At 48.8% G+C, this 26677-nt stretch overlaps 1 protein-coding gene across 2 annotated transcripts in view; it reads left to right on the plus strand.

Moving 5' to 3' along the window:
- INPP5D (inositol polyphosphate-5-phosphatase D) overlaps window positions 1–26677 on the plus strand; it is a 150371-nt gene that overhangs the window by 101057 nt on the left and 22637 nt on the right. For both annotated transcript variants that reach the window (XM_031008651.3, XM_031008652.3), the window contains exons 11-20: window positions 2682–2784; window positions 4702–4898; window positions 5301–5418; window positions 10333–10429; window positions 11054–11192; window positions 11524–11632; window positions 12106–12194; window positions 18922–19003; window positions 23941–24030; window positions 25939–26052. In XM_031008651.3, the coding sequence (XP_030864511.2) occupies window positions 2682–2784; window positions 4702–4898; window positions 5301–5418; window positions 10333–10429; window positions 11054–11192; window positions 11524–11632; window positions 12106–12194; window positions 18922–19003; window positions 23941–24030; window positions 25939–26052 (1138 nt within the window). The remainder of the gene's footprint in view (window positions 1–2681; window positions 2785–4701; window positions 4899–5300; window positions 5419–10332; window positions 10430–11053; window positions 11193–11523; window positions 11633–12105; window positions 12195–18921; window positions 19004–23940; window positions 24031–25938; window positions 26053–26677) is intronic.

Below are 26677 nucleotides of genomic sequence, written 5' to 3' on the forward strand. Positions count from 1 at the left end.
TCTGTCACCCAAAGTGCTGGTATTATAGGTGTGAGCCACCCCTGGATTTAAATCTGAGTCTCGACTGGAGCTCCATCCCAAAGACTTTCATTTCTACACTTTGCCCCACTCTGCAGAAGTGAGATGCCCCTGCCAGGATGGGTTCCTGGGGTAAGAGGTGCTGTGGGCCACTGGGGAAACCCAGGCTGGGCCTCTGTGCCCCCACAGTGGGTTCTTTGTGACCTGACTCCTCATCTCAGAAATTTGAACCAGGGCCAAAACCTATCATCGTGAACCTCCTTCATTGTTCTCTGCCATGCAGCTCATGTGAGGCAGTAAAAATGGATTGCACCAGCCTGAACAGCATAGTCAGACCCCATGTCTACAAAACAAAAAAATTAGGCCAGGTGCCTTATGCCCATAATCCCAGCACTTTGGGAGGCTGAGGCAGGACGGTTGCCCAAGACCAAGAGTTCAAGACTAGCCTGTGCAAGATGGTGAGAACTCATCTCTGCGAAAAAAAAAATAGCTGGGTGTGGTGGCATGAGCCTGTAGTTTCAGCTACTTGGGAGGCTGAAGTGGGAGGATCGCTTGAACCCAGGAGTCTGAGGATGCAGTGAGCTATGATCACACCACTGCACTCCAGCCTAGATGACAGAGCAAGATCCTGTCTCAAAAAAAAAAAAAAAAAAGAGATTGCAGCGCAATAAGGGTGTCCATCATATCAGGTGCTGGCTGACATCTCACATCAGGGACCCCCAGAAGGCCAAGGGACAAGCGCTTCTGGTGCAGGCCCACAGTGATAGCTTCCCACTGAGTGCCCAGTCTCCGCTCCTGCTTTCACCTCCAAAGCAGCAGGGGTGGGCTGGCGGGAGGCCTAAGGCGTCCAGAGCTGTCGGGAATAATAGGGAAGGGTCTGGGAGAAACAAGAGAACGGGGCCCAGACAGGTGGTGGGGGATGGAGAGAAAGACCGCTGGGCTGGAATGCTTTCTGAGCATCTGGGCATAGGTTCAAACACCAGCTCTGCCCCATTGCTGCGACCTCAAAAGGACTGAGGCACAGGGATAAATGGAGGCCATGAATCTTGAGCCACTCCCAACTCGAGGCAGGTTATAGTAAAGATGGTCATTATGACATCTTTGTGAGCTGGTATCTTCAGGGAGGACTTACTGAGATTTGCGATTATAAAGTTGAATCATGTAAAATTTCTGTCTTTGCAGGTTGAAATAGTCAAACACTGGTCATGTCATATGTTACACCCTGAAATTTGTGTACTTTGTTAAAGTCCTCCTGCTCTATTGATTGCATCCTAAGAGAGGGCCAACTGAAGCTGCTTGGTGCGCCACTGGGTACCCCAGAAAAATACGTGAAAAATATTGAGTAGGCTATGAAAGCCTTCATGTCCTCTCTTCTTTTTAATTAGTTTCTTTAATTTAAATTTTCTTTCATTACATAAGTAATCTATTCTCCTTGGTGAAGATGTGGCAAACACAAACAAGCAAATGTTTAAAATAAAAACACTTGTATACCATGAGTTAATCTGGGACTATGCCCCTTCCAGATGTTTTTTAATTTTCTCTTTCTTTCTTCCTTCCCTTCTTTCTTTCTTTTTCTGTTTCTTTTCTTTTCTGAGACAGGGTCTTGTTCAGTTGTCCAGGCTGAAGTGCAGTGGCAAGATCATGGCTCACTGCAACCTCAACTTTCTGGCCTCAAGTAATCCTCCCACCTCAACTTCCTAAGTTGGGAGGGACTACAGGCATGCACCACCATGCCTGGCTAATTTTTTTATTTTTTGTAGAGGCAGGGTTCCCCTATGTTGCCCAGGCTGGTCTCAAACTCCTGGGCTCAAACAATCCTTCTGCCTCAGCCTCCCAAAGTCCTGGGATTACAGGCATGAGCCACTGTGCCGGGCCCAAATGTTTTATTAAAAATGCAATGATGCTATTCATATCATTTGTCAACTAGCTTTTCATGCTTAAAAATATATATTGTGGCCACCTGTCCTTGTTGGCAAGATAGTTCTGGATCACACTTGTTAAACACTATGATATTCTAGTTTACGGATGGTCTAGAATACTTTTTTTTTTGAGACAGAATCTAGCTCTGTTACCCAGGCTGTAGTGCAATGATGCGATCCTGGCTCACTGCAACCTCCACCTCCTGGGTTCAAACAATTCTTCTGCCTCAGCCTCCTGAGTAGCTGGCATTACAGGCAAGCACCATCACGCTTGGCTAATTTTGTATTTTTAATAGAGACAGGGGTTTCACCATATTGGTCAGGCTGGTCTCGAACTCCTGACCTCAGGTGATCTACCCACCTCGGCCTCCCAAAGTGCTGGGATTACAGGCATGAGCCACCACACCTGGCCGTCTAATACATTATTAATGAATCTCCTAAGGCTGGACAGTAAGGTTGTTTCTGATTTTTTTCTGTACTGAGGCCTGCGCTGCAGAGCCGTGACAGGGTTGGACTTCTGTGCAGCTCCTGATCACTTTGTTAAAGTCACACCCTTGCAGGGGAATATCTAGGCCAGAAGCCACTCGCTTATGACTTTGGACACATGTTTCCAGGTTGCTGTCCTGGAAGTTCACACTGATTTACGCTCCTCTCAGTTTTCTTGAAGCTGACCAAGTCCTTTGCAAAGTGTAATGTGCAGGGAGGCAGAGGCCTTTCTAAGTCTGTCTGCCCTTCCATCCCTAGAAGAGAGAAGGCTTCTGCCAGCTCCTGCAGCAGATGAAGAACAAGCACTCAGAGCAGCCGGAGCCCGACATGATCACCATCTTCATCGGCACCTGGAACATGGGTGGGTCCGCGAGCCCCCTCCCTGCAGTCACCCCCTCTGCTTCTGCTTTCCTGACTCAGGCATCCTCAAGGTGGGGTGGAGTGACGACATCCATGTCCCCTTCCTTCCTGCCCCAGGGCCCTGCCCCTAAGCCCCAGCCCACCCGCACAACCTCCTTCCTAAGGAATTCCACCCTTTTCCTGAGATGATGGGTAAGAAAAACGAGCTTTGGGACTATCGTACCCCAAGAGCAGCTGGCGTGGGTTACTCTGTATGTCTAAATTGGAAAGTTTTAGGGAAAGAGTCTGAACATCTAGGTGAAGGGGCTCATGGGAACCCTGCCAGCCCTAGGCAGCTCACCAAGGGGCCCCAGGCCTGAAAGAAAGAAGTCCACCCTGAGTAGGGTTGCCAGATTTATCAGGAGAGAGACAGAGAGAGACAGAGAGATAGGTATGTAGACAAAGGATGCCCAGTTAAATTTCAACTTCATAGAAACAATTTTTTTTAGTATATGTTTAGCTACAAACAAATAAATACTAAATATATATGCTACATAGACATTATGCTGAATATATAGTATATATACATATGCTAAATATATACAGTATATATACATATGCTAAATAAGTGTAATTATTATATTAAATATGAATTATACTAAGTAATATTATTTAGTTTAAGCATACAGCTAATAATATACTAAATATATGCTAAATATATTTTGTATTAAACATATATACTGTATATTTATATACTAAACACATGCACTCTACTAAATATAAATAATACTAAATAATTTTTTAGTGTAAGTGTTCAGGTAGAAATAAATTAGATAGAAGACATCCAGATAAACTTATTCTAAAAACTACCAGTTTATCTGAAATTGGAATTTCACTGGGTGTCGTGTGTCCCCTACCCTTGTCCTGAGAGGAGTCTGGGAGGAAGAGGGTGAGCAGTGGCTGGCAGGGGCCTCCTGGAAGTGAAGTGACAGCTTGTCACTCGTGTCCCAGGGCCACAGCAGCCGTGGAGTAGAGCCCGGGCCAGTGCCCCAGGGGGTCACTTGTCCCCTTCAGTCCCTTTCAGTGTTTCTAATAAGCGACAATAGTCTGCCTGATCTCCTCCCTCTGGACATGGTCAGGGATGTCCATGACACAAGGGCAGGGGTGCCCTTCCCACAGAAGAGTATGGAAGGAGCCAGCTGAGGCCATGCCGCAGGAGGGCCGGGGACCCACCAGCCCGGGGGTTTGGGCACCCACTTTGAGCCTCTTGGGGGAGCAGAATTTAGCCACAGTCCATTTACTCCAATGCTTGGCTTCTTTGCACTTGTAAGGCAAGAAGCTCATCTCTTTGAGGAACAAAGTTTGCTCATCCTTCAAGGGCATTGTAGGGAGAACCGTTCAAAATTTCTTGATTGAGCTTCTTCAACTCAGTTTTGAAATGGGAATGCGGAGGAGTTTCCATGCTCTCCCATTTCTCTGGCTCACACCCAGTCATCCCTCCGCTCTGGGCTGGGATCTGTCTTGCAAGGGAGACTTTGTTGTCTCCCGACAATGGGTTAGAACCCGCCATCTAAAACTTGTCAGTTCCCTTGGCTGTCTTGAGAATAGGATGTGAGTTCCTTGAGGGACAGGGCTGTGTCTCAATTATCGTAGCCTCAAAGTGCAGGACAGTGTCTGACATCAGGGAATCTTCTGGTGTTTCTATACCTTGCAACTTGACATTACGTTTAAAAAGAGGCTTAACTGAGCTCTAGCCCTAACCGACATCCTGGGTGAGGTTGGCGCCCAGGCCTCCATTGCAGGCATTTCTTTGGGCTGCCTGGATGGTCTTGTGTAACGACGTGACCTCCCTCACACTCCCGCCCTCTGTTTTGAATTCTCCTAATGCTTTGACTCGATGTGCCTTTGACTCACTTGGTGTTGGGTTTTGCTGTTGAAGGTAACGCCCCCCCTCCCAAGAAGATCACGTCCTGGTTTCTCTCCAAGGGGCAGGGAAAGACGCGGGACGACTCTGCCGACTACATCCCCCATGACATTTACGTGATCGGCACCCAAGAGGACCCCCTGAGTGAGAAGGAGTGGCTGGAGATCCTCAAACACTCCCTGCAAGAAATCACCAGCGTGACTTTTAAAACAGTGAGCAGCTGGCTGCACCCTGGGGGGCTTCCGGGATAGAATCTTTGCTCGGCTGGGCTGTCTCAGAGGCAAGGGCGGGCTCAGCCTATCAGCTCTCAGTTTTCAAGGATGTCTGGAGGCCCCCACTGAGAGATGCGTCTGTATTCAGAAATAAATGGGATCTGTGGGGTATTGCTGAAAACCACTGAGTCCTCTATCTTCCCACCCTTGGTCAGCCCCGGTTCTCATCTTTAGGATGCTTTGTCTCGCCTATCAAGCATCGCTGGGAGTCCCCCGAAGGGTTGGGATTACAGACAGGATACCCCATACCCAGGGGCTGCGGCTGGGGCTGGGTGTGAATCACTGTGCCCTGGTTCACACCCTACACTTGGGCCGAGTATTGCAACGTTGTCCTCCCACCAGGTCGCCATCCACACGCTCTGGAACATCCGCATCGTGGTGCTGGCCAAGCCTGAGCACGAGAACCGGATCAGCCACATCTGTACTGACAACGTGAAGACAGGCATTGCAAACACACTGGGTGAGCAGGGCGGGGACCCTGTGTTCCTCCCACACCCTCTGCCTCAACTCACGCGACCACATCATCCTGATCCCACCAGTAGTTCCCCGGGTTAAAAACAGAGAGCCTCACATCCTCAGATCCCGGCTCAGTCCTTAGCAAATAGGGGTGATTGGTCTCCCTGGCTGAAACTCACTCAGGGTCTACACCAGCAGTCCCACGGATCTAGCTAAAATGCAGGTTCTGACCCAGTAGATCTTGGGTGGAGCTCAGGGTTCCAAGTTTCTAACAGGTTCCCAGGCGACTTGAGCACTGCTGGTCGGCCCCTGGGACCCATTTTAAGAAGCAAGAACCTAGAAGAGGGATTGGCCAACTTTTGCAGGAAAGGGAAGGGCCTGATAGTAAATATTTCAGGCTTTGCAGGCCACTCAACACTATTCCTCTCTGCCTTTCTGGTGGGAAAGCAGCCGTAGTCAACCCAGAAAGCGAATGGGAGTGGCTGTGTTCCAGTGAGACCTTCTTTACAAGCACAGGCGGGAGGTGGCTGGCCCCTGCCCTCGGTCCCTGTGCACCAGGTTGGATCTGGAAACGCTGGTGTCAGTGGAGAGTTGCTGGCTTCAGAGAGCAGTAACAAGGGCAAGAAGTCTTCATAAGTGTAGGAGTGCAAGCCTGTGTGTTTGTGTAGGATGTGTGTGTGAGTAGGTCTGTGTACGTGAGTTTGTGTGAGTGAGAGCGTGCATGTGAGTGTGTGAGCCTGTGTAGGTGTGTGAGAGTTTATGGATGTGTGTTTGTGAGCGTGTTTATGTGGGTCAATGTGTGAGCGTACCACCCCATATCTATGAGTGTGTGTCTATATGTGTGTGAGTCTATGCATGTGTTTGAGTGTGTCTATGTGAGTCTATGTATGTGATTCCATGTATGAGTGTACCACCCATATCTATGAGTGTGTGAGTGTCTGTATGTGTGAGTCCATGTATGAGTGTACCACCCATATCTATGAGTGTGTGAGTGTCTGTATGTGTGAGTCCATGCATGTGTGTTTGTGTGTGTTTATGTGAGTCTACATATGTGAGTCCGTGTGTGAGTGTACCACCCCATATCTATGAGTGTGTGTGTCTCCATGCATGTGTTTGTGAGTGTATTTATGTGAGTCTATGTATGTGAGTCCGTGTGTGTGTACCACTCCATATCTATGAGTGTGAGTGTCTATGTGTGTGAGTCCATGCATGTGTGTTTGTGTGTGTTTATGTGAGTCTGTGTGTGAGTGCACCACCCCGTATCTATGGGTGTGTGAGTCCATGCATGTGTTTGTGAGTGTGTTTATGTGAGTCTATGTATGTGAGTCCATGTATGAGTGTACCACCCCATATCTATGAGTGTGTGAGTGTCTGTGTGTGAGTCCATGCGTGTGTGTTTGTGAGTGTGTGTTTATGAGAGTCTAGGTATGTGAGGGTGGGTGTCCGAGTGCATGTGCATAAGTGCTAGAGCCTCTCTGTGTGTGTATGTGTGTGTGCGTGCCCGTGTGTGCACATGGGGTGGTACACACACAGGGCTCCAGGGCTGGCATCAGGGGCGAGGCCAGTGGTTTTTGGTGGTTGGAGTCAGTGGAGTCAGGAACAGGACAGAGTCTCAGAGATAACAGGAAATAGAAGAATTGCTGCAATCGAACGTGCAAAGCTCTCTCAACTTTTCTGCTGACAAACCGCAAACTGCCCACGTCCACCCCCACTCGTCCCCCTTCCTTCCTGCCACAGTAGAAGGGTGGGGCTGGCGTTGCTGTCCTGGCTGCGCCCTCGCCCTCCTGCTGCCCAGGAACCGCCCTGGGTGTGGATTCCATCGCTCCCTGGGCTTCCAGTCCCTCCCACCAGCCCCTGCCCCGCTGTGCAGAATATGCTCGGACCTCCTAGGGCCACATAAAACCACCCCCTCAGCCAGACCAGTTCCTGGTCATCCTGGCCTCAGGGCTGGGCACTGGGTCAGCTTCTGAGCAGGCAGGAGCTCTGCTCATGTGGACCTGACACACATTGCATGAGCAGACGGGAGGAAAAGAAGCCAGTTCCTGGGAGGGAGTGCGCTGGAGAAGGAGTGTGTGGCGTGGGCAGAGAGCAGAGGTCAGGGGCCTCCCTGAGAAGGGCAGTGCGACTGGCATCTGAGGGATGAGGAGAAAGGCCTGGCCAGAGTCCCAGCTTTATGACCATTGCAGGGCAGCTTCTGGGCTTTGCAGCTCACACGCACCTTCCCCTCCTTCCCCTCCTCTCTGCCCTGGGGCCAGCCTCCCTCCTCTACTCCCCTGAAATGGCTCCCAGCCATAATTAGCACAGGACAGAAACAGCAAATGCTGGTCTGCGTGGTAGGCTCATGCCTGTAATCCCAGCACTTTGGAAGGCTGAGGCAGGTGGATCACTTGAGGTCAGGAGTTCGAGACCAGCCTGGCCAACATGGTGAAATCCCATCTCCACTAAAAATACAAAAATTAGTTGGATGTGGTGGTGTGCACCTGTAATCCCAGCTGCTTGGGAGGCTGAGGCAGGAGAATCGCTTGAACCCGAGAGGTGGAGGTTGCAGTGAGCTGAGATCATGCCACTGCACTCCAGCCTGGGTGACAGAGCGAGACTCTATCTCAAAAAAAAATAAAAAAAAAAAAAAGTCCTTACAACAACCAAGGCCTTTCTAAGAGTGTGCCCTAAGCAGGGCTGTGTGCTAAATGCTTTGTATCATCTCATTTGGTATAAACACCCTGCTAGGCACGATGGCTCATGCCTATAATCCCACACTTTGGGAGGCCAAGGTGGGAGGACCTCCTGAGACCGGGAGTTTGAGACCAGCCTGGGCAACATAGGAAGGTACCATTTCTACAAAAAAAAAAAAAAAAAAAATGGCATAGTAGTGCATGCCTGTGGGCCCAGCTACTCAGGAGGCTGAGGTGGGAGGATCACTTAAATCTGGGAGGTCAAGGCTACAGTAAGCCATGATTTTGCCACTGCACTCCTGCCTGGGTGACACAGACTTTGTCTCAAATTAGAAAAAAAAATACAAACACTCGGGCAGGGACTCTTATTATTCCCATTCGCAGATGAAGAAACAGAGTCTATGGAGATGATCCATAACTTGCCCAAGGCCCAGGGATAAGAAAGTGGTGGGCAGGGATTGAAACCAGGCTGTTGGGACTGGAACCAGTTGCTCAGTTCCAGGTCACCCTCCCAGGTTGGAGGCAGAGGGGCAGGGCTGGAGAGCTAGGTGCAGTGGAGAGGGCTGGAGGGCAGAAAGCCTGTGTACTCCCCCACTGGGTCCTGAGGAGGCTAAGCCAGGTGATATCCAGGGGTCCCTTCAGCCTATGGCCTATCCAGAGCTGTCCAACCAAAAGAAAATGGGGCCGGGTGCCGTGGCTCACGCCTGTAATCCTAGCACTTTGGGAGGCTGAGGCAGGCAGATTGCCGGAGCTCAGTAGTTTGAGACCAACCTGGGCAACACGGTGAAACCTCGTCTCTACTAAAATACAAAAAATTAGCTGGGTGTGGTGGTGGGTGCCTGTAGTCCCAGCTACTCCTGAGGCAGAGACAGGAGAATTGCTTGAACCTGGGAGATGGAGGTTGCAGTGAGCAGAGATCACGCCACTGCACTCCAGCCTGGGAGACAGAGTGAGACTCCGTCTCCAAAAAAAAAGAAAGAAAGAAAAGAAAATGGGAGCCAAATAGATCATAAATAAATAGATTTATGATCAAAATAGATTACAATTTGATCTATTACAATCAATAGATCAAATTTTCTAGTAGCCACATTAAAAAGAAAACAAGTGAAATTAATTTCAATAATAGATTTTATTGAACTTCATACATCCAAAATACAATTATTTCAATAGATATTCGATGTAAAAGGTTATTAGATATTTTACAGTCTGTGTTTCTCACCAAGGCCACAATCCCAATGTGTGTTTTACACTCACGACCTGTCTCATTTTGTACCAGCCACATTTAAGGTGTTTGATAGTCACGTGTGGCCTGTTCCTGTATTGGACAGAGCAGGTTCTCACCTGCATGTGTCAGAGTCACCTAGAGCAGGGGTTAACAAGCGTTTTCCATAGAAGGCCAGATGGTGAATATTCTAGGCTCTTTGGGCCACACAGCTGTCACAACGCTTCAGCTCTGCCATCGTAGTCTGAAAGCAGCTACAGACAATCCAGAAGTCAATAGGCATGGCTGTGTTCCGGTAACGTGTTCTTTATGAACGCTGAAATTTGAATTTTGTATTTTCATGAATGACAAAAGATTGTTTTTCTTTTGATTTGTTTCCAACCATTTACAAATGTAAAACCATTTGTAGCTGGCAGTGAGCCAGCATTTGCCCACCACTGACACTGGAGGGCTTGTCAAACACAGATTACTGGGCCCCATCCCAGGATTTCAGATTCAGTAGGTCTGGGGTGGGGCTGAGAATCTGCCCTTCCATGAAGTTCCCAGGTGATGTGCAGCTGCTGGTCCAGGGAACTCCCTTTGGGAACCACTGACCTAGAATAGATCAGAACGTTGGCAGAAAAAGGTGTGATCTCAGTGTGGGTTTTTGGTCTCCCCAGGAACCTTGAGTTCACTGGGAGGGAGATCAGCCCACCCAGGCTGGAACCTTCTGAATCTTCCCCGGGCTTCTGGCTGCCCGCTTAGCACCCTGGTCACTTTTGAGAGAGATGCTGGGGGAGGATCGCAGCAGCCGCCTTCCTCTGCCCCGCCGAGAAGCCTGAGGCTGCCGCCATCTGCACTGCTCCTGCATTTTCTCATCTCCCGCTTTCTGCCCAGCGGCTCCCACCCCGCACGACCCTGTTTCGCCCTCCCCTTGCCAGCTCCTCACTCACTGCCCCTCTCACCCTGCCTTCAGGTGATTTCTGGCCCCTTGGCAAGTGTGTCTGTTTGATATTTTGATTCTTCTTTCTGCTCTTCTTTTTAGGGAACAAGGGAGCCGTGGGGGTGTCGTTAATGTTCAATGGAACCTCCTTAGGGTTCGTCAACAGCCACTTGACTTCAGGAAGTGAAAAGAAACTCAGGTAATGGAACTCCTTCCCCCCAAGAGTGTGCATTTGGGCTGTCTGCCCAGACACGCCTCACACCTCTAAGCACCAGAAGGACCTGCTCAGCTCCTGCCTTTGACCTTGTGGATGTCCTGTGGCCTTTCAGGGCCCAGCACAGTCTCATTAAAGGCAACTGCAGCACAATAGTGACCTCAGGTGTGGAGGAATTTTGTCTGAAGGTCAGAAAAGATATATCCTTGTGTCATTAGCCTGATGGACCCCTAACTAGCACTGTTTCTAAAGCAGAAAGCCTCATCTGGGGCCTCCTTACAAATCCAAGCTGATCTTGCCTAGCTGGGGCCCAGGAATGAAGACAGCCATCTAGAATCTTCACTGTTCTGATTCTCTGCTGAGCAGATGCTGCTGCTCCTGGGCCCCTGCCCTCTGTGCACCCAGTGTGGCCTCAAATGCCCTTTGCATCCTGGCTGTGCCATATTTGCACACTAAGGAGGTCTGCTGCAGCAGGGCTGGAGGGCTAAGTCTCACTTCCCCCCACCTGCTACGCTCCTCGCCCCACACCTATGGCAGGAGTGACTTCCTGCCACAGTGCAGGGGGAACCAGTGACCCCGTGCTAGATGGCCGCTTTTTCCTTGCATTAGGCGAAACCAAAACTATATGAACATTCTCCGGTTCCTGGCCCTGGGCGACAAGAAGCTGAGTCCCTTTAACATCACTCACCGCTTCACGCACCTCTTCTGGTTTGGGGATCTTAACTACCGTGTGGATCTGCCTACCTGGGTAAGGGCTGCCCGCCTGGGGCTGGGGCTGGGGCTGTATGAGATGGAGGCTCCCTTGAGTCAGCTTGGGGCAGGTGGTCGTGGAGACACGTGAATCAAGTGGGCTGAGGCGGCTGCTCCCCTTGGGGGCTCAACGCTGTTTCCATTACTGAGCCTCAGCCGCTCCTCACGGTTCCCCTGTGCTCACGCCCGGTTCCCGTAACTGTCACAGCCACCCTGCCACCATCGCTCTGCAGCCCGGGTCATCCAGCTGCCTGCCCCCAGCCCCAAAGCTTGTCAGGCCTGGATCAGCAGGGCTTCTCACCAGAGGCCCGGGCATGTTCTTGTTCCAGGAGGCAGAAACCATCATCCAGAAAATCAAGCAGCAGCAGTACGCAGACCTCCTGTCCCACGACCAGCTGCTCACAGAAAGGAGGGAGCAGAAGGTCTTCCTACACTTCGGTAAGAGCAGCAGCCCCGGCTGGGAGCGGTGGCTCACACCTGTAATCCCAGCACTTTAGGAGGCCGAGGTAGGCGGATCACGAGATCAGGAGATCGAGACCATCCTGGCTAACACAGTGAAACCCCGTCTCTACTTAAAAAAATACAAAAAATTAGCCGGGCATGGTGGCGGGTGCCTGTAGTCCCAGCTACTTGGGAGGCTGAGGCAGGAGGATGGCGTGAACCAGGGAGGCAGAGCTTGCAGTGAGCTGAGATCGCGCCACTGCACTCCAGCCTGGCCAACAAAGAGAGACTCCGTCTCAAAAAAAAAAAAAAAAAAAAACAAACAAAAAAAACAGCAGCCTCTCCTCTTGGAGCCTTTCCAGCCATCCTTTCGTCCCCTTTCCCCCGATTTCCTACCAGAAGAATAGGGAAAATTGGCCAGATGCAAAACCTGGGGAATCAGAATTGAAACGAAAGTCTCTCTGTTTCAGAGGAGGAAGAAATCACGTTTGCCCCAACCTACCGTTTTGAGAGACTGACTCGGGACAAATACGCCTACACCAAGCAGAAAGCGACAGGGGTGAGTCCTCTTCATAGACGCCTTCCCTGCCCTCCATCTCCTCCCCGCTCGTGTCTGTTCCTAAAAGGTGAACAGAAAGTGTCTTCATCCATTAGGCAAAAAAAAAAAAGGAAAGAAAAAAATTAGAAAGCACATGTTGATTTGTGTTACAGAGTAAATGGGAAGCCACACTTGTACACTGCTTTGAGCTGGGAAAATAACCCTTGTGATTTACCTTCTGTCCAGATACTCTAAGATGCTGAGAGGATTTTAAAGTATTATTTCCTTAACTGGGTTCTGAAGATCATTTTTTTAAAGTCCCGTGATCAAATATATTTACTAAACTGCCCAGTGAATTAACATTAAGCAGGTTTCTTCGCTGCAGGACTTATCAGAGCCTTTATGGGCCCAAGAGCACTGTGGTTCTCCATGAGGAAATCTGTATGCCAAACTCAGTTATTCATGGAACACCAATTAATGTCTTATGAGGCCACTTGTTTTCCAAGGAACAGTGTTTTGGGGAAAGATGCAATAAAATATGTATTCATTTGTTCAAAGATATTTCCTGATGGCCTATTATGGGTTAGGCACTCTCCTAGGTGATGGGAGAGCAAAGATGTCTTTTCCAGGGACTTCACAGTAGGAAAAACAGATATGTAACTAGCTGTAGCCAGAGCCAGAATGTGACAATGCCAGGGCAGGGAAGGATCAGGGAAGCCAGCCCCTGGCAGGGTTCACGGGTCAAATGGCTGGGACAGTGAGGTACCCAGGCCCACTAGAAGCCTAGGGCAATGGAGCACAGGCTCAAAGTGTCATCTGAAAGAGTTCTGGGCCCTACCTGGGCTCAGGAGAAAGTGAAGAACTGGACATGGGAGAGGAAGGCCAAGCGCTGGGTGGATTTTAGAACAGAGCAGGAGAGGAAGAGAATACAACTGAGAGGACAGGAGGAGATCCCGGACTGCTGTCACCCACGAGGCTGGGACCCCCAGGATGGGACACCCCGTTCCGCAGGGTCCACTGCCTGCTGTGTGGATAAGGTCACCTGGCCCAAAGGCACTGTCAGAGCAGGTCCTTGGGGATCCCTGTGCAGGCTGGTGAAGGATGGTTTGCTTTGGCGTGAGTTTAAGTTGAGGCAGATGAGGGCCTGAGATGGGAGAGTGGCCGGTCCTAGATGCCAGGATGACAGGCCACAGGGGGCCACTGCAAGCTCTGCCGGGCACTGGTGCATCAGAGTGGCATGTGCAGAATTGTGGTGGGCATTGCGGTAAAGGATGAGGACGCGGCAGGGGCATTGGTGAGGAGGCCATTGTGCACATTCAGCTGAGCAACAGCTAGGGCTGAATCAGGGAAAAAACAGTGAAAATGAAAGAAAGGGGGAAATCAGGATATATTGCGAGACCTGATTGCCATTGATAAAAACTGGAAAATCACAAGGCGGAGCTGGCTTGAAGGGGAAAAAAATAGAACTTGTTTTCAGACTTATTGATTGTATGACATCAGTGGAAGAACCCAGAGAAAATACCCAGAAGGCAGCTGAAAATAGCGATGCATCGCTCAACAACGGGGATATGTTCCGAGAAGCGTGTCATTAGGTGACTTCGTCACTGTGGGAACCTCATGAAGTGTGTATACACAAAGCCCACTTCAGTTAGATGGTGTGGCCTATTGATCCTAGGCTACAAACCCGTATAGCATGTTACTTTACTGAATACTGTGGGCAACTGTAACACAATAAGTTTTTGTGTATCTAAACATTAAAAAGGTACAGTAAAAATATGGTATAAAAAGAAAAAAATGGGCTGGGCGCGGTGGCTCATGCCTATAATCCCAGCACTTTGGGAGGCCGAGGTGGGTGGATCACTTGAGGTTAGGAGTTCAAGGCCAGCCTGGCCAACACGGTGAAACCTTGTCTCTACTAAAAATACAAAAATTAGCCATGCATGGCGGTACACACCTGTAACCCCAGCTACTCGGGAGGCTGAGGCAAGAGAATCGCTTGAACCCGGGAGATGGAAGTTGCAGTGAGCCGAGATCGCGCCATTGCACGCCAGCCTGGGTGACAGAGCAAGACTGTGTCTCAAAAAAAAAAAAAAAAAAAGAAGGTGGTACACCTGTATAGGGCACTTACCATGAATGAAGCTTGCAGGCTTGGAAGTTGCTCTGGGTGAGTCAGTGAGTGAGTGGTGAATGAGTGCGAAGGCCTAGGACATTACTATGCACTGCTGTAGACCTTACAAACACTGTACACTTAGGCTACCCTACATTTATTTTTTAAATTTTCTTTTTCCAATAATAAACTAACCTTAGCTTACTGTAATTTTTTATTTATAAGCTTTTTATTTATAAACAATTTAATTTTTGACGCTTTTGTAATAAAATGTAGCTTAAAATACAAACACATTGTACAGCTGTACAGAAATATTTTATTTCTTTATATTCTTAATCTATAAGCTTTTTTTCGAGTTTTAAAATTTCAAAACTCTCATTTACATTGACTTTTTTGTTGAAAATTAAGACGTAGGCTGGGCACCGTGGCTTATGCCTGTAATCCCAGCATTTTGGGAGACCGAGGTGGGTGAGTCACCTGAGGTCAAGAGGTCGAGACCAGCCTGGCCAACATGGCAAAACTCTTGTCTCTACTAAAAATACAAAAATTAGCTAGGCGTAGTGGTGTGCACCTGTAATCCCAGCTACTTGGGAGACTGAGACAGGAGAATCGCTTGAACCCTGGAAGCAGAGGTTGCAGCGAACCGAGATGGCGCCACTGCACTCCTGCCTAGAGCAAGGCTCCGTCTCAAAAAAAACAACAACAACAAAAAAAACCATAAATGCACACATTAGCCTAGGCTGAAACAGGCTCAGGATGGTCAATGACATTATCACCCACCTCCACATCTCATCCCATGGAAGGTCCTCGGGGCAATAACATGGAGCTGTCATCTCCTATGATGACAATGTCTTCTTCTGGTTACCTCCTGAAGGACCTGCCTGAGGCTATTTTATAGTTAACATTTTCTTATAAGTAGGAATACACTCTAATGATAAATAATATCGTAAACACGGAAATGAGTGACAGTTGTTTATCATTATCAAATATTATGTACTGAACAGAATTGTACTGTTATGCTTTTACACAACTGGCAGTGCAGTGGGCTGGTTTGCACCAGCATCCCCAGAAGCATGTGAGTAATGTGTTGTGCTGTGACATGATGACAGCTACAGCATCGCTAGGTGATGGGGATTTTCCAGCTCCATTATAATTTTGTAGGACCTCTGTCCTATATGCAGTCCATTACTGTGGTACTTGACTATTTGTGGAGCCCCACGGGTAATTCTCAGGGGCAGCTGATGCTGAGAACTGCAACGTTAAGAAGTAACTGTTTAGGCTGGGCACAGTGGCTCATGCCTGTATTCCCAACACTTTGGGAGCTGAGGCAGGTAAACCATTTGAGGCCAGGAGTTTGAGACCAGCCTGAACAACATGGTGAAACCCCATCTCTACTGAAAATACAAAAATTAGCCAGGCATGGTGGCGCACTCCTGTGATCCCAGCTACTCAGAAGGCTGAGTCAGGAGAATTGTAAGAATCCGGCAGACAGGTTGCAGTGAGCTGAGATTGCCCCACTGCACTCCAGCCTGGGCAACAGAGTGAGACCCTGTCTCAAAAAAAAAAAAAAAAAAGGACTTAACTAACTGTTTGGCAGAATCAATGAAAACTAAAAATGCACCTATTCTATGATTCAGTAATTCCGCTTTGGTGTGTGTTCAAGAGAAATTTGTATATTTGTTCACCAAAAATAGGTATAAGAATGTTTAGCCGGGCACGGTGGCTCACGCCTATAATCCCAGAGCTTTGGGAGGCCAAAGCAGGTGAATCACCTGAAGTCAGGAGTTCGAGACCAGTCTGGCCAACACCGCAAAACCCGTCTCTATACAAAATTAGCTGGGCATGCTGGTGGGCGCCTGTAATCCCAGCTACTCGGGAGGCTGAGGCAGGAGAATCACTGGAACCTGGGAGGTGGAGACGGTGGTGAGCCGAGACCCTGCCACTGCACTCCAACCTCAGCAACAGGGCGAGACTCCATCTCAAAAAAAAAAAAAAAAAATGAATGTTTATGGCAGCTTTGTTTGTAATCTTCAAAACTGAAAACAACCCTATGTCCATTAACAGTAGAGTAGATAAATGTGATACTTATAAACAATGGAACTTTTATAAGCAACGAAGTGGCTGAAGGAGTCCAACATAAAAGAGTATCTACTGAGCGAGTCCATTTATATATGTTCATATAAATTAATCAATGGAGATGTTAGTCACACTAATGCTTACCTTTAGGAGGCTCTGGTATTGACAAGGAAGGCTTATGAGGGAAGCTTTAGGATGATGGCGGTTTTCTATATCTTGCTCTGGGTAGTGGGTAAGTGGGTATACACGAACATAAACATTCATGGGACTGTACACTTATGGTTAGTACACTTTATGTAAGTTGTACCTAAAGTTTTTTTAAAAAGTGAATGGTTCAGAAGTAGACAGAATGAAAATAAAAACTTTCGTTTTTTTTTTTGAGATGGAGTTTTGCTCTTATTGCCCAGGCTGGAGAGCGGTGGTGCAATCTCAGCACACCACAACCTCCACCTTCTGGGTTCAAGCGATTCTCCTGCCTCAGCCTCCTGAGTAGCTGGGATTACAGGCATGCGCCACCATGCCCGGATAATTTTGTATTTTTAGCAGAGATGGGGTTCCACCATGTTGGTCAGGGTGGTCTCGAACTGCCGACCTCAGGTGATCCACCCGCCTTGGCCTCCCAAAGTGCTGGGATTACAGGCATGAGCCACCATGCCCAGCCTGAAAATAGAACATTCTTGAAAGAAAATTGATAAAAGGAAGAAAAGAGAAAAGTAATTGAAGGAGATGACAGAGGTAAGCTCTTTCAGGATGAGTTCCTTTATGTTTGTAGACAGAGAAGAAAGAGCTAGAACATGAGGGGATAAGGATATTGATAAAAGAGGGTTGTTATTGCCAGTTTACCTTGTCTATCCCACCTAACGGACATCTTGCTCCTCATTGCAGCCTGAGGCCCTGGAGAGGGCTTGTCATATGGTATTAATAGATACTGTTTGAGTGATTGGATAAGTAGGTAGACGGGTGTGTGAATGGGTCAATGGATGAGTGGATGGGTGTGATGGCTGGATGGATGGATGGATGAATAGATGGATGGATGGATGAATAGGTGAATGGATAGGTGGGTGGGTGGGTGGATGGATGGATGGATAGATAGATGGATGTGTGGGTGGGTGAATGGATGGATGGGTGGATAGGTGGATGGATGGGTGGATAGGTGGATGAATGGGTGAATAGATGGATGGATGGATGAATGGGTAGGTGGGTGGGCGGATGGGTGAATGGGTAGGTGGGTGGGCGGATGGATGGATGGATGAGTAGATGGATGGATGAACAGGAGAATGGGTGGATGGATGGATGGATGGATGGATGGATGGATGGATGGATGAATGGATGAACAGATGGTTGGATGGATGAATAGGCGAATGGATAGGTGGGTGGGTGGGTGGATGGATGGATGGATGGATGGATGTGTGGGTGGGTGAATGGATGGATGGATGGGTGGATAGGTGGATGAATGGATGAATAGATGGATGGATGGATAGATGGATGGATAGGTGAATGGGTAGGTGGGTGGGCAGATGGATGGATGGATGGATGAGTAGATGGATGGATGAATAGGAGAATGGGTAGATGGGTGGATGGATGGATGTGTGTGTGGGTGGAGGGAAGGATGGATGGATGGATAAATGGATGGATAGGTGGATGGGTGGGTGGATGGATGGATGGATGGATGGATGGATGGATGGATGGATGGATAGGTAAATGGGTAGGTGGGTGGGCGGAGGGATGGATGGATGGATGGATGGCTAGGTGAAGGTTAGGTGGGTGGGCGGAGGGATGGATGGATGGATGGATGGATAGGTGGATGAATGAATGAATAGATGGATGGATGAATAGGCAAATGGGTAGGTGGGTGGATGGATGGATGGATGGATGTGTGGGTGGGTGGAGGGATGGATAAATGGATGGATAGGTGGATGGGTGGATGGATGGATGGCTAGGTCGGTGGGTGGATGGATGGGTGGGTGGGTGGATGGATGAGTGGATGAATAGGTGGATGGGTGGATGGATGAATGGACAGGTGGTTGGATGGATGGGTGGATGGATAGATGAATGAATAGGTAGATAAGTGGATGGGTGGATGGATGAATGAATAGGTGGGTAGGTGGATGGATGGATGGGTGAATGAGTAAAGATGGGTAGCTGGGGAGATGAAGAGGTGGATAGATGGATGAATAGAACTGGGGGTGGAAGCTGAAGTGTGTTATTAAAGTAAGTGGCTGCAGAAAGTGAGCAGAGACTGAGCTGAAAATACAGGTGGGGGTTCATCTGAGTCAGAAAGAAAGTAAGAGAAGGTGAAGATACAAGGGATACTGAAGTAGTCAGGAGGATAGGTGAGGGAATACAGCAAGGTGAGTTATCTTATTCTAAAGAAGAAGGCGTGGCAGTGGAGTCTGGACTTGAGCCATGTGAAAAAAGTTTAAAGCCACCTACAGGGAAATTCTATAAAAAGCCAACAGCCGATGAATTTGAGGATTACAGAGGCCACCAGTTAATCTGTTCTTTTACTGATTAAAAAAATAATAATAAGAGGCATTTTATAAAGCCTATGACTTTGATTTGCAGATGAAGTACAACTTGCCTTCCTGGTGTGACCGAGTCCTCTGGAAGTCTTATCCCCTGGTGCACGTGGTGTGTCAGTCTTATGGTGAGTCCAAACACTGGGGAAAGCAGAACAGGATCAGAGAATGGCACCAAGCTGGGAGGTGTGACTGCCCTAAAATCTAAGGGCTTCAGTCTCTTGATGTGTCAAAGGGAAGAATTCACTGTAACCCTAATCAGGCGACCTGGAAATGTTGATGCTTCCCTGCCTGTCTTGTGCTGCCACCTAATCCATATCCCCTGCTTTAGGAGACATTTGAATTATAGAGCACTTTTTTTCTTTTTCTTTTTGAGACGGAGTCTCACTCTGTCACCCAGGCTGGAGTACAATGGCATGATCTCATCTCACCACAACTTCCACCTCCTGGGTTCAAGCGATTCTCATGCCACAGCCTCCCCAAGCAGCTGGGATTACAGGCTCCTGCCACCATGCCTGGCTAATTTTTGTATTTTTAGTAGAGACGGGGTTTCACCATGTTGGCCAGGCTGGTTGCAAACTCCTGACCTCAGGTGGTCAGCCCACCTCGGCCTCCCAAAGTGCTGAGATTACAGGCATGAGCCACTGCGGCCGACCCAGAGCACTTTTTTAAAAATTCAGTTTTATTTCTTTTGAAAAGAACATATTAAGTGTGAACCATATGAAAGTGTTTTTGTAGGCCAGAAATAGTTATTGGAAATTCATATGGCTCAAACTAATACATGTCACAAGTGTGTACACATATATACACATATATATTTGGGGAGGTTTAACCATAAATTGAGTTAAATTGATTTTTAAAAGGCATAATATGTAATATTAAAATAAATAATTATGGAATAAGTTATCAAAACAATTAAGAAATAACTGTTAGCCAGGCACTGTGCCACGTACCTATAGTCTCAGCTGCTCAATAGGCTGAGGTGGGAGGATCGCTTGAGCCCAGTAGTTCAAAACCAGCCTGGGCAACGTAGACTCCATCTCTGAAAAAAATGAAAGAAAGAAATGACTGTTAACTCTTGACCCTCAAAGTTGAAGGTGCACTGAAGGAGTTCTTAATTGCCTGAATGCTTATTCTGAAAAGTTACTGATTAGTTCCCATTACTTACAAAGTGAGACCTTAAAAATCCACAGAACAGAGTTGCTTTGAACACTTCACTGACTGAGAATTGTGGTATTTATTTATTTATTTATTTATTTATTTATTTATTTATTTATTTATTTATTGAGACGGAGTCTCTCTCAGTCGCCCAGGCTGGAGTACAGTGGCAAAATCTCGGCTCCCTGCAACCTCTGCCTGCCAGGCTCAAGTGACTCTCCTGCCTCAGACTCCCGAGTAGCTGGGATATCAGGCATGCAGCACCACGCCTGGCTAATTTTTTGTATTTTTAGTAGAGATGGGGTTACATCATGTTGGTCAGGCTGGTCTCGAACTCCCGACTTCAGGTGATCCACCCGCCTCAGCCTCCCCAGGTGCTGGGATTACAGGCCTGAGTCACTGCGCCAGGCCCAGTGGTATTATTTTTAAAACACTGCGAATTCCCACACAATGGCCTCTAAAGGATGGCCACCCCGGTTCTTGGAGCAAGGAGAGGGGTGGGGGAATGCTGCCCGCTGGCCACCTTTGTGGCTCCCACTCTGTCTCTGGGGACTGGCAAATTTGGTCTCACTTATTTAACTCTGGTCCTATACTTTGAACTGACTTCCATTCCAGTGCATGTCTCCTCCTACTGCCCAGAAGAGCCCAGAGCATCTACCCTGAAATAGTTTAACACACGCACCCTGCATTCCTTGCTGAAGGACTGAGCTCTGTCTCCCAGAAGTGACGTCACTAGATGAACTTCACACAACACCTTTAGATGTGTGGGAAGGCAACCTGCCCTCATAGCCATGGCCAGGGCATTGTTCCAGCTTCCAAAACTCAAAGTGCCTGAGTCCTACCCTCTGCCTGCAGCCTCCTCACTTGTGCATTCCCTCCCCGCCACCCGTCGGACTCTCCAGGCCTGTCACTCCTTCCCAGCCACACGCAGGGTCAACCCTGTCAACACTGTCCTTCCCACATCCTGCAGCTCCATGCATCCTGCCAATTCTTGTCTCAACCATCTGTCTGCTTCAGCCAGCCTCTGCCGAGAGTCAGGAGATAGTGGAGGCTTGTAGAATTACCACTTACTGTTTTGCACCTAAACTTGGCATTCAAAACTGCTCGACAGTGGAGGCTTTAGAGAAAGAGGAGGGAGATCAGTCCGGAAGTGGCAATGAGGAGCAGGAAGGACACCCTTTGCCCCCACCTCTGGGCCCGGAATATGAGGGTTGGGGAGGAAAACAAGCCTCACCAGAGAGGCAGCAGTGTCTTCCGGGGAGGGCCGGGTTTGGGAGGTGACAGGAAGATTAAAGATACAGGGAATTTTGCTAATGATATTTCATTAAGTGCCAGAGGGCTCAGTAGAAGCGTTTAATGAGTTGGGGTTGAGGGGAGGCAAGATGTTGGAAAAGAAAAGGGAGTGAATGTCCAGAGCTCAGGAAACAGGGGTGACCTGGGAGCCTCAGTCTTCTCATGACAATTAACATAGCAGGCGTATCAGCTGTCTATTGCTGCATAACAAACTGTCCTAAAACTCAGTGACTTAAAGCAAACATTTATTTGTTTGTGAGTCTCTGCGCTAGGCTGAATTTGGACTGCTCACCTCTGCTGTAGTTGGTGTCATCTGGGCACACTCAGGCAGGAGCCCATCAGATCTGGGGTCGGCTGGCTGTCAGCAGGCATAGGGGTGGTACTCATCATCCAGCAGGCCAGTGCTGGCTTCTTAGCTTCCTGGTCTCAGGGTTCCCAGATGCGAGTGTCACCAATGGGGAAGTTCTTCTTAAGGCTCTGTTGGCCTCATGTTTACTAAGGTCCCATTGGCCAAAGAAAGTCACATGACCAAGCCCAGACTCATGGTGGGAGGGGACCACAGAGAGTGTGGTTACTGGGAGGAGGACTGGGTCTTTGAGGGTCACCCATGTTACAGTCCACCTCCTAGGCTTAAGGACACACTGTAGTGCCATTGCTATTATGTTCAGTACATATCTGAAATATTCTGAGAATGCTTAAAAAAAAAACCCTGCTCGTCAACCCATTAAATTCTCCCTGGAACACCCCTCCTCCACTGCCGCAGCAAACCTGTACCCCTGCGCTCAGCCTGACTCCCCACCTCCATCCTCTCCTGCCTCACACAGCACTGGACCTCACTGATTTCTTCCTGCCTGTGTCCAGTTTTTTTTTTGTTTTGTTTTGTTTTGTTTTTTGAGACAGTCTTGCTTTGTTATCCAGGCTGGAGTGCAGTGGCGCCATCCTGGCTCACTGCAACGTCAGCCTCCCAGGTTCCAGTGATTCTCTGCCTCAGCCTCCCAAGCAGCTGGGATTACAGGCGCCCACCACCACGCCCAGCTAATTTTTGTATTTTTAGTAGAGACGGGGTTTTGCCATGTTGGCCAGGCTGATCTCGAACTCCTGGCCTCAAATGATCCACCCACCTCGGCCTCCCAAAGTGCTGGGATTACAGGCGTGAGCCACCGTGCTTGGCCTCAGGTCCAGTTTTTAGGCTGATGCCCTCGCATCTTCCTCCCTCCTGTCTCAGAGAAGGGGTAGCCTCCTCTTTCTTTCCTGCCTAGCCTTTGCCCCTGGACCCTTGACTCCATCTATTCCTTCTCCACTACCTACCAGTGCCCCCACTCCCATCCTTCTCTCCTGTCCCTTTCTCTGTTCTGTCTCATAGTTTCCATGTGTTTCTCTGGTGATCCTTAGTAAGTGAGCTTTTTTTCTTTTCATGTTTATTAGCCATCTGTATTTTTTGGTGAATTTTCTGTCCATATCCTTTGGTTGGTTGAAGGGTGGAGTGTTTATCTTTTTCTTGCTGATTTGTAAATGCTTTCTTAAAAGGATGCCAAGTCTGTTTTATCACCTTCTTGGTCTCCTTTGCTGGCGGTTTTTCCTTTGCCTGCCCATTCATGGTTGGTGTGCCCTGGAATTCCATCCTCGTCTCTTCTCATCCTTCGTGTGAAAGCCCAGACATGCTCAGGTCTTCTGCTTCCACCTAATCCTAAGACTCCACATCTAAAGATGCATCTCCAGCCTTGAGTGCCCATTTCCTGCCAGGCATCTCCAACGGGCTATCTTGAAAGAACTGTCTTTCTAGAACTGTCCTCTTTCTCTTGCCCCTTCCCAAAGTGCTCTGCTGCCTCCATTCTCACCCGAGCACCAAGCTCCTTAACAGAGTTTTCTACACTTAGCGTCCTCCGCTCTCCCGGTTCTATGAGGCATTGTGGGATGGAAAAGGTGTCCCGTCTCTCCCACCGATGAGCTGAGTGGCCCTAATTCCCCTTCCCACCCTGTGTTTGGGGCTCTTCATCAATAAAATAAAGTGAGCCAGGCGTGGTGGCTCACGTCTGTAATCCCAGCACTTGGGAGGCCGAGGCGAGTGGATCACCTGAGGTCAGGAGTTCAAGACCAGCCTGGCCAACATGGCAAAACCTCATCTCTACAAAATGCACAAAGATTAGCTGGGCATGGTGGCATGCACCTGTACTCCCAGCTACTCGGGTGGCTGAGGCATAAGAATTGCTTGCGCCTGGGAGGTGGAGGCTGCAGTGAGCCGAGATCGCGCCACTGCACTCCAGCCTGGGCAACAGAGCAAGACTCTGCCTCAAAAATATGTAAATAAATAAATAAAATGATTAGACCAGAAAAATCTCCATGGTTCACACTCCCTAATCAATTCGAAAAGTCTTAGGTCTTTAGGAAAAACGAGCACAGGCTTCTTTTGTCCATGGAGGAGGCAGTGTCCACACTGTCTTCCACTGAACCCTTTAAGCATTGCTGTGGAAGGACAACAGGACAACAGGTGCAAAACTTCGCACTTCTGGAGGGCTCCATAACTAAAGTTTCTTTCTGCTTTAGGGTTGCCATCCTTGGCCTGACCGGAAGGGCTTCTCCTTCCCTGCTTAAAAATGCCTTCCCTCCCCTGCAGGCAGTACCAGCGACATCATGACAAGTGACCACAGCCCTGTCTTTGCCACATTTGAGGCAGGAGTCACTTCCCAGTTTGTCTCCAAGAACGGTAAGCAAAGGACGGTGTCTGTTTCTCTGTTTTCCTCAATGACAAGGAGTGTTGGGAGCTTGTCTTCGGGTGACAGTCAGTGGTCTGCATTAGAGGAAGGCTCATTTTCCCAGGCAAGTCCACAATATCAGTCAGTTTCTTCATGTCCCAGCCACAGCACAATTGCAGTCCAGAGAATTTACTTGCTCTGCTTGGCAAGTATGTCAGCCTTTTGAGCCTCAATTTTAGTCTGAAAACGTGGGTAAATCAGTGTTTACCAAGGTGTGGCCTGAAGACACTGAAGATAATTCTCCGGGTGGGGTGGAAGGAGGCGGCCGGGGACATGAATAAACATTTATTAGTAATGCCTTTGTTTTAACATGTTTTACATTTATGTCTTCTGTTTAAGGCAAGCACCGTTGCTTTTCCATTTAGTATTGTGATATACCTTATTCAGCTACACTTAATTTTAAAAAGTGAGTCTATTTAGAGAAAATATTAAGTAAAGAGTAGCACAGGTGCGTGGTAGGCAGAGATGGTAAAAATCGTTAAGATGGGATGCAAATGACTGAGTTTTGGGAAACACCACAGTAAATAATATTTAGATTTGCAGGTAATTTTTCAAATAATCCAGCTCAGCCCTGGTTGCCAGGCCACCCTCATCCCAGCTGGGCCAGGTGTTCTCTGTAATGTGCCCATCCAGCCCTTGGCCTAGGTGACCAGGGAGCCATGTTGTCTCTGCCCAGTCTCTGCTTCCGCGGTCAGCCCAGTGGTCACCGGGCTCCTTTAGGAAGACCAAGCGTAGGGGACCCAAATACAAGGAAAGACCATCTTGCTCTGTGTCCTTCATGCCCTGGGGGACACACGTGAGGCCGGAGCACTGTCTTCCTGGGGTGCTCTTATCTATCCTATTGTATCTAACATCCATGGCCCCAGAAATGTGACCTCTCTCCTCCACCCAAGCCTTGACCCACCATCGTGTCTCCTTCCTAAGTCTGGCCACTGCGCCTTTCTAGAATCTTCCTAGTCCTTAGGCTGGACCTCTTCCCCGACTTCCACCCGTCTCTCCTTTCTCTGAGCTCCTGCAGCCTTGAAGGGGTTGCCCTTGCCATCTCCTCCTCTATTCCAGGGTAGGGCATCCTCCATGTCAGGCTGGGCTTCCCTCCATGGGGGCTCAGTACACAGCAGATGCTGGAAAACACTGATCACGGGGATTGAGCATTGACAGGGCATCTACCTAAGCCAAGCCTGGACTGGGCACTGTGGGGTTTAGAAAGAGAAAGGAAAGAAGGAAGGATGTGAGGGATGGAGGAAGGAAAGGTTTGTTCATGGTCTCCGAACAAGTCTCTGTTCTGTGGCTCAAAATTTCTATGAAAGGACAGAACACTTGTTTAAAAGCAGCTTAACGATGCTTGCAAAAGCATCATCTAAATTAATACAGTTGCAGGCAAGTTAACTCTGTACAAATGAGCTTATGGAGTCCAGAGTAAGGAGTGGGGATAACTGTGCCTAAGGGAGAGAGAGCTGCTAGCCCTTATTATCTGAACTCAGAAACAGCATTGATTTGGGTATTGAGCAACTGAGCCATTGTACAAAGTCTTTTTGCTGGAACTAGCTGGGAGCCTGAAATAGTGGGAGTATTGCCTGAGGTCACACAGCTTTAGTGACAGAGATGGAATGAGGTTCGGACTCCTGGGACTCTGCATCTTTCTGCCCCGCTCTCTGACCTGGCCAGCTCATGATGCATCAGAGAGGTTGAGGATGCTCGGCTGGGTGCTGGATTTCGCTGTAGCTTTAGTTCGTCTCCCACTAGACTCCTACCTTCCTGGGACCCTGAGAAGGAGCTCAGTATGTGGCATGAGAACTAATTTGAAATGCTCCATCTCCAGGCACATTGTGGAACTGAATCCGTGTTCTCCCCTGTTCCAGGTCCCGGGACTGTTGACAGCCAAGGACAGATTGAGTTTCTCAGGTGCTACGCCACATTGAAGACCAAGTCCCAGACCAAATTCTACCTGGAGTTCCACTCGAGCTGCTTGGAGAGTAAGTGGCTGCTGAGCCACCTTCTGGGCGGAACTGCCCGGAGCCTTCTTATAAACACCTTTCATACTTGGCACTTTGCCCCATATCTTCTCTCCCTGGAAAGGACTAACGAAGCAGACCAGAGAAGTGGGGCTGCAGGTGGATGACTCAAGGGGACACTCAGTTACTGTGAGGGGTCCCCCTGTAGCCTGTGCAGCCCTAGGGGCAGGGGTGGCCATGAATGTACTGACCCCTCAGTCCCTTGTAGGTGGCAAGCAGGGTCCAATCCCTGGCCCTCAGGGCGGACTGTGACCCACTCGAGGTTCCCTGCAAGCTGGGGCTCTGACTCAACCAGAGAGTGTTGGGCCCAGGTCCAGACCTCAAAGAGCTGGTGTGAGGGCCTGAGCAGCAGCTGCCTGTTGTCGCCCTGGCCCCTCTTGCTCGTTGGAGATCACAACGTCTTTGTCGGGGGGTCTGCAGCGTCCGAAAGCAAGCAGGAGATGGACAGGCTCCCCTGAGCCAGCAGCATTTAGCACAAACTGTGTTTAGGAAACACCCTTTCCGGGTGACATTTCTAGGCAGATTGTCTAAAGCTGTTTCATGGCTAGGGAAGAGCTGCGTGTGTCCAGCCGTCTTCACTGAGATG

Source organism: Gorilla gorilla, chromosome 11, assembly GCF_029281585.2.
Source record: "Gorilla gorilla gorilla isolate KB3781 chromosome 11, NHGRI_mGorGor1-v2.1_pri, whole genome shotgun sequence".
NCBI classification, from domain to species: domain Eukaryota; kingdom Metazoa; phylum Chordata; class Mammalia; order Primates; family Hominidae; genus Gorilla; species Gorilla gorilla.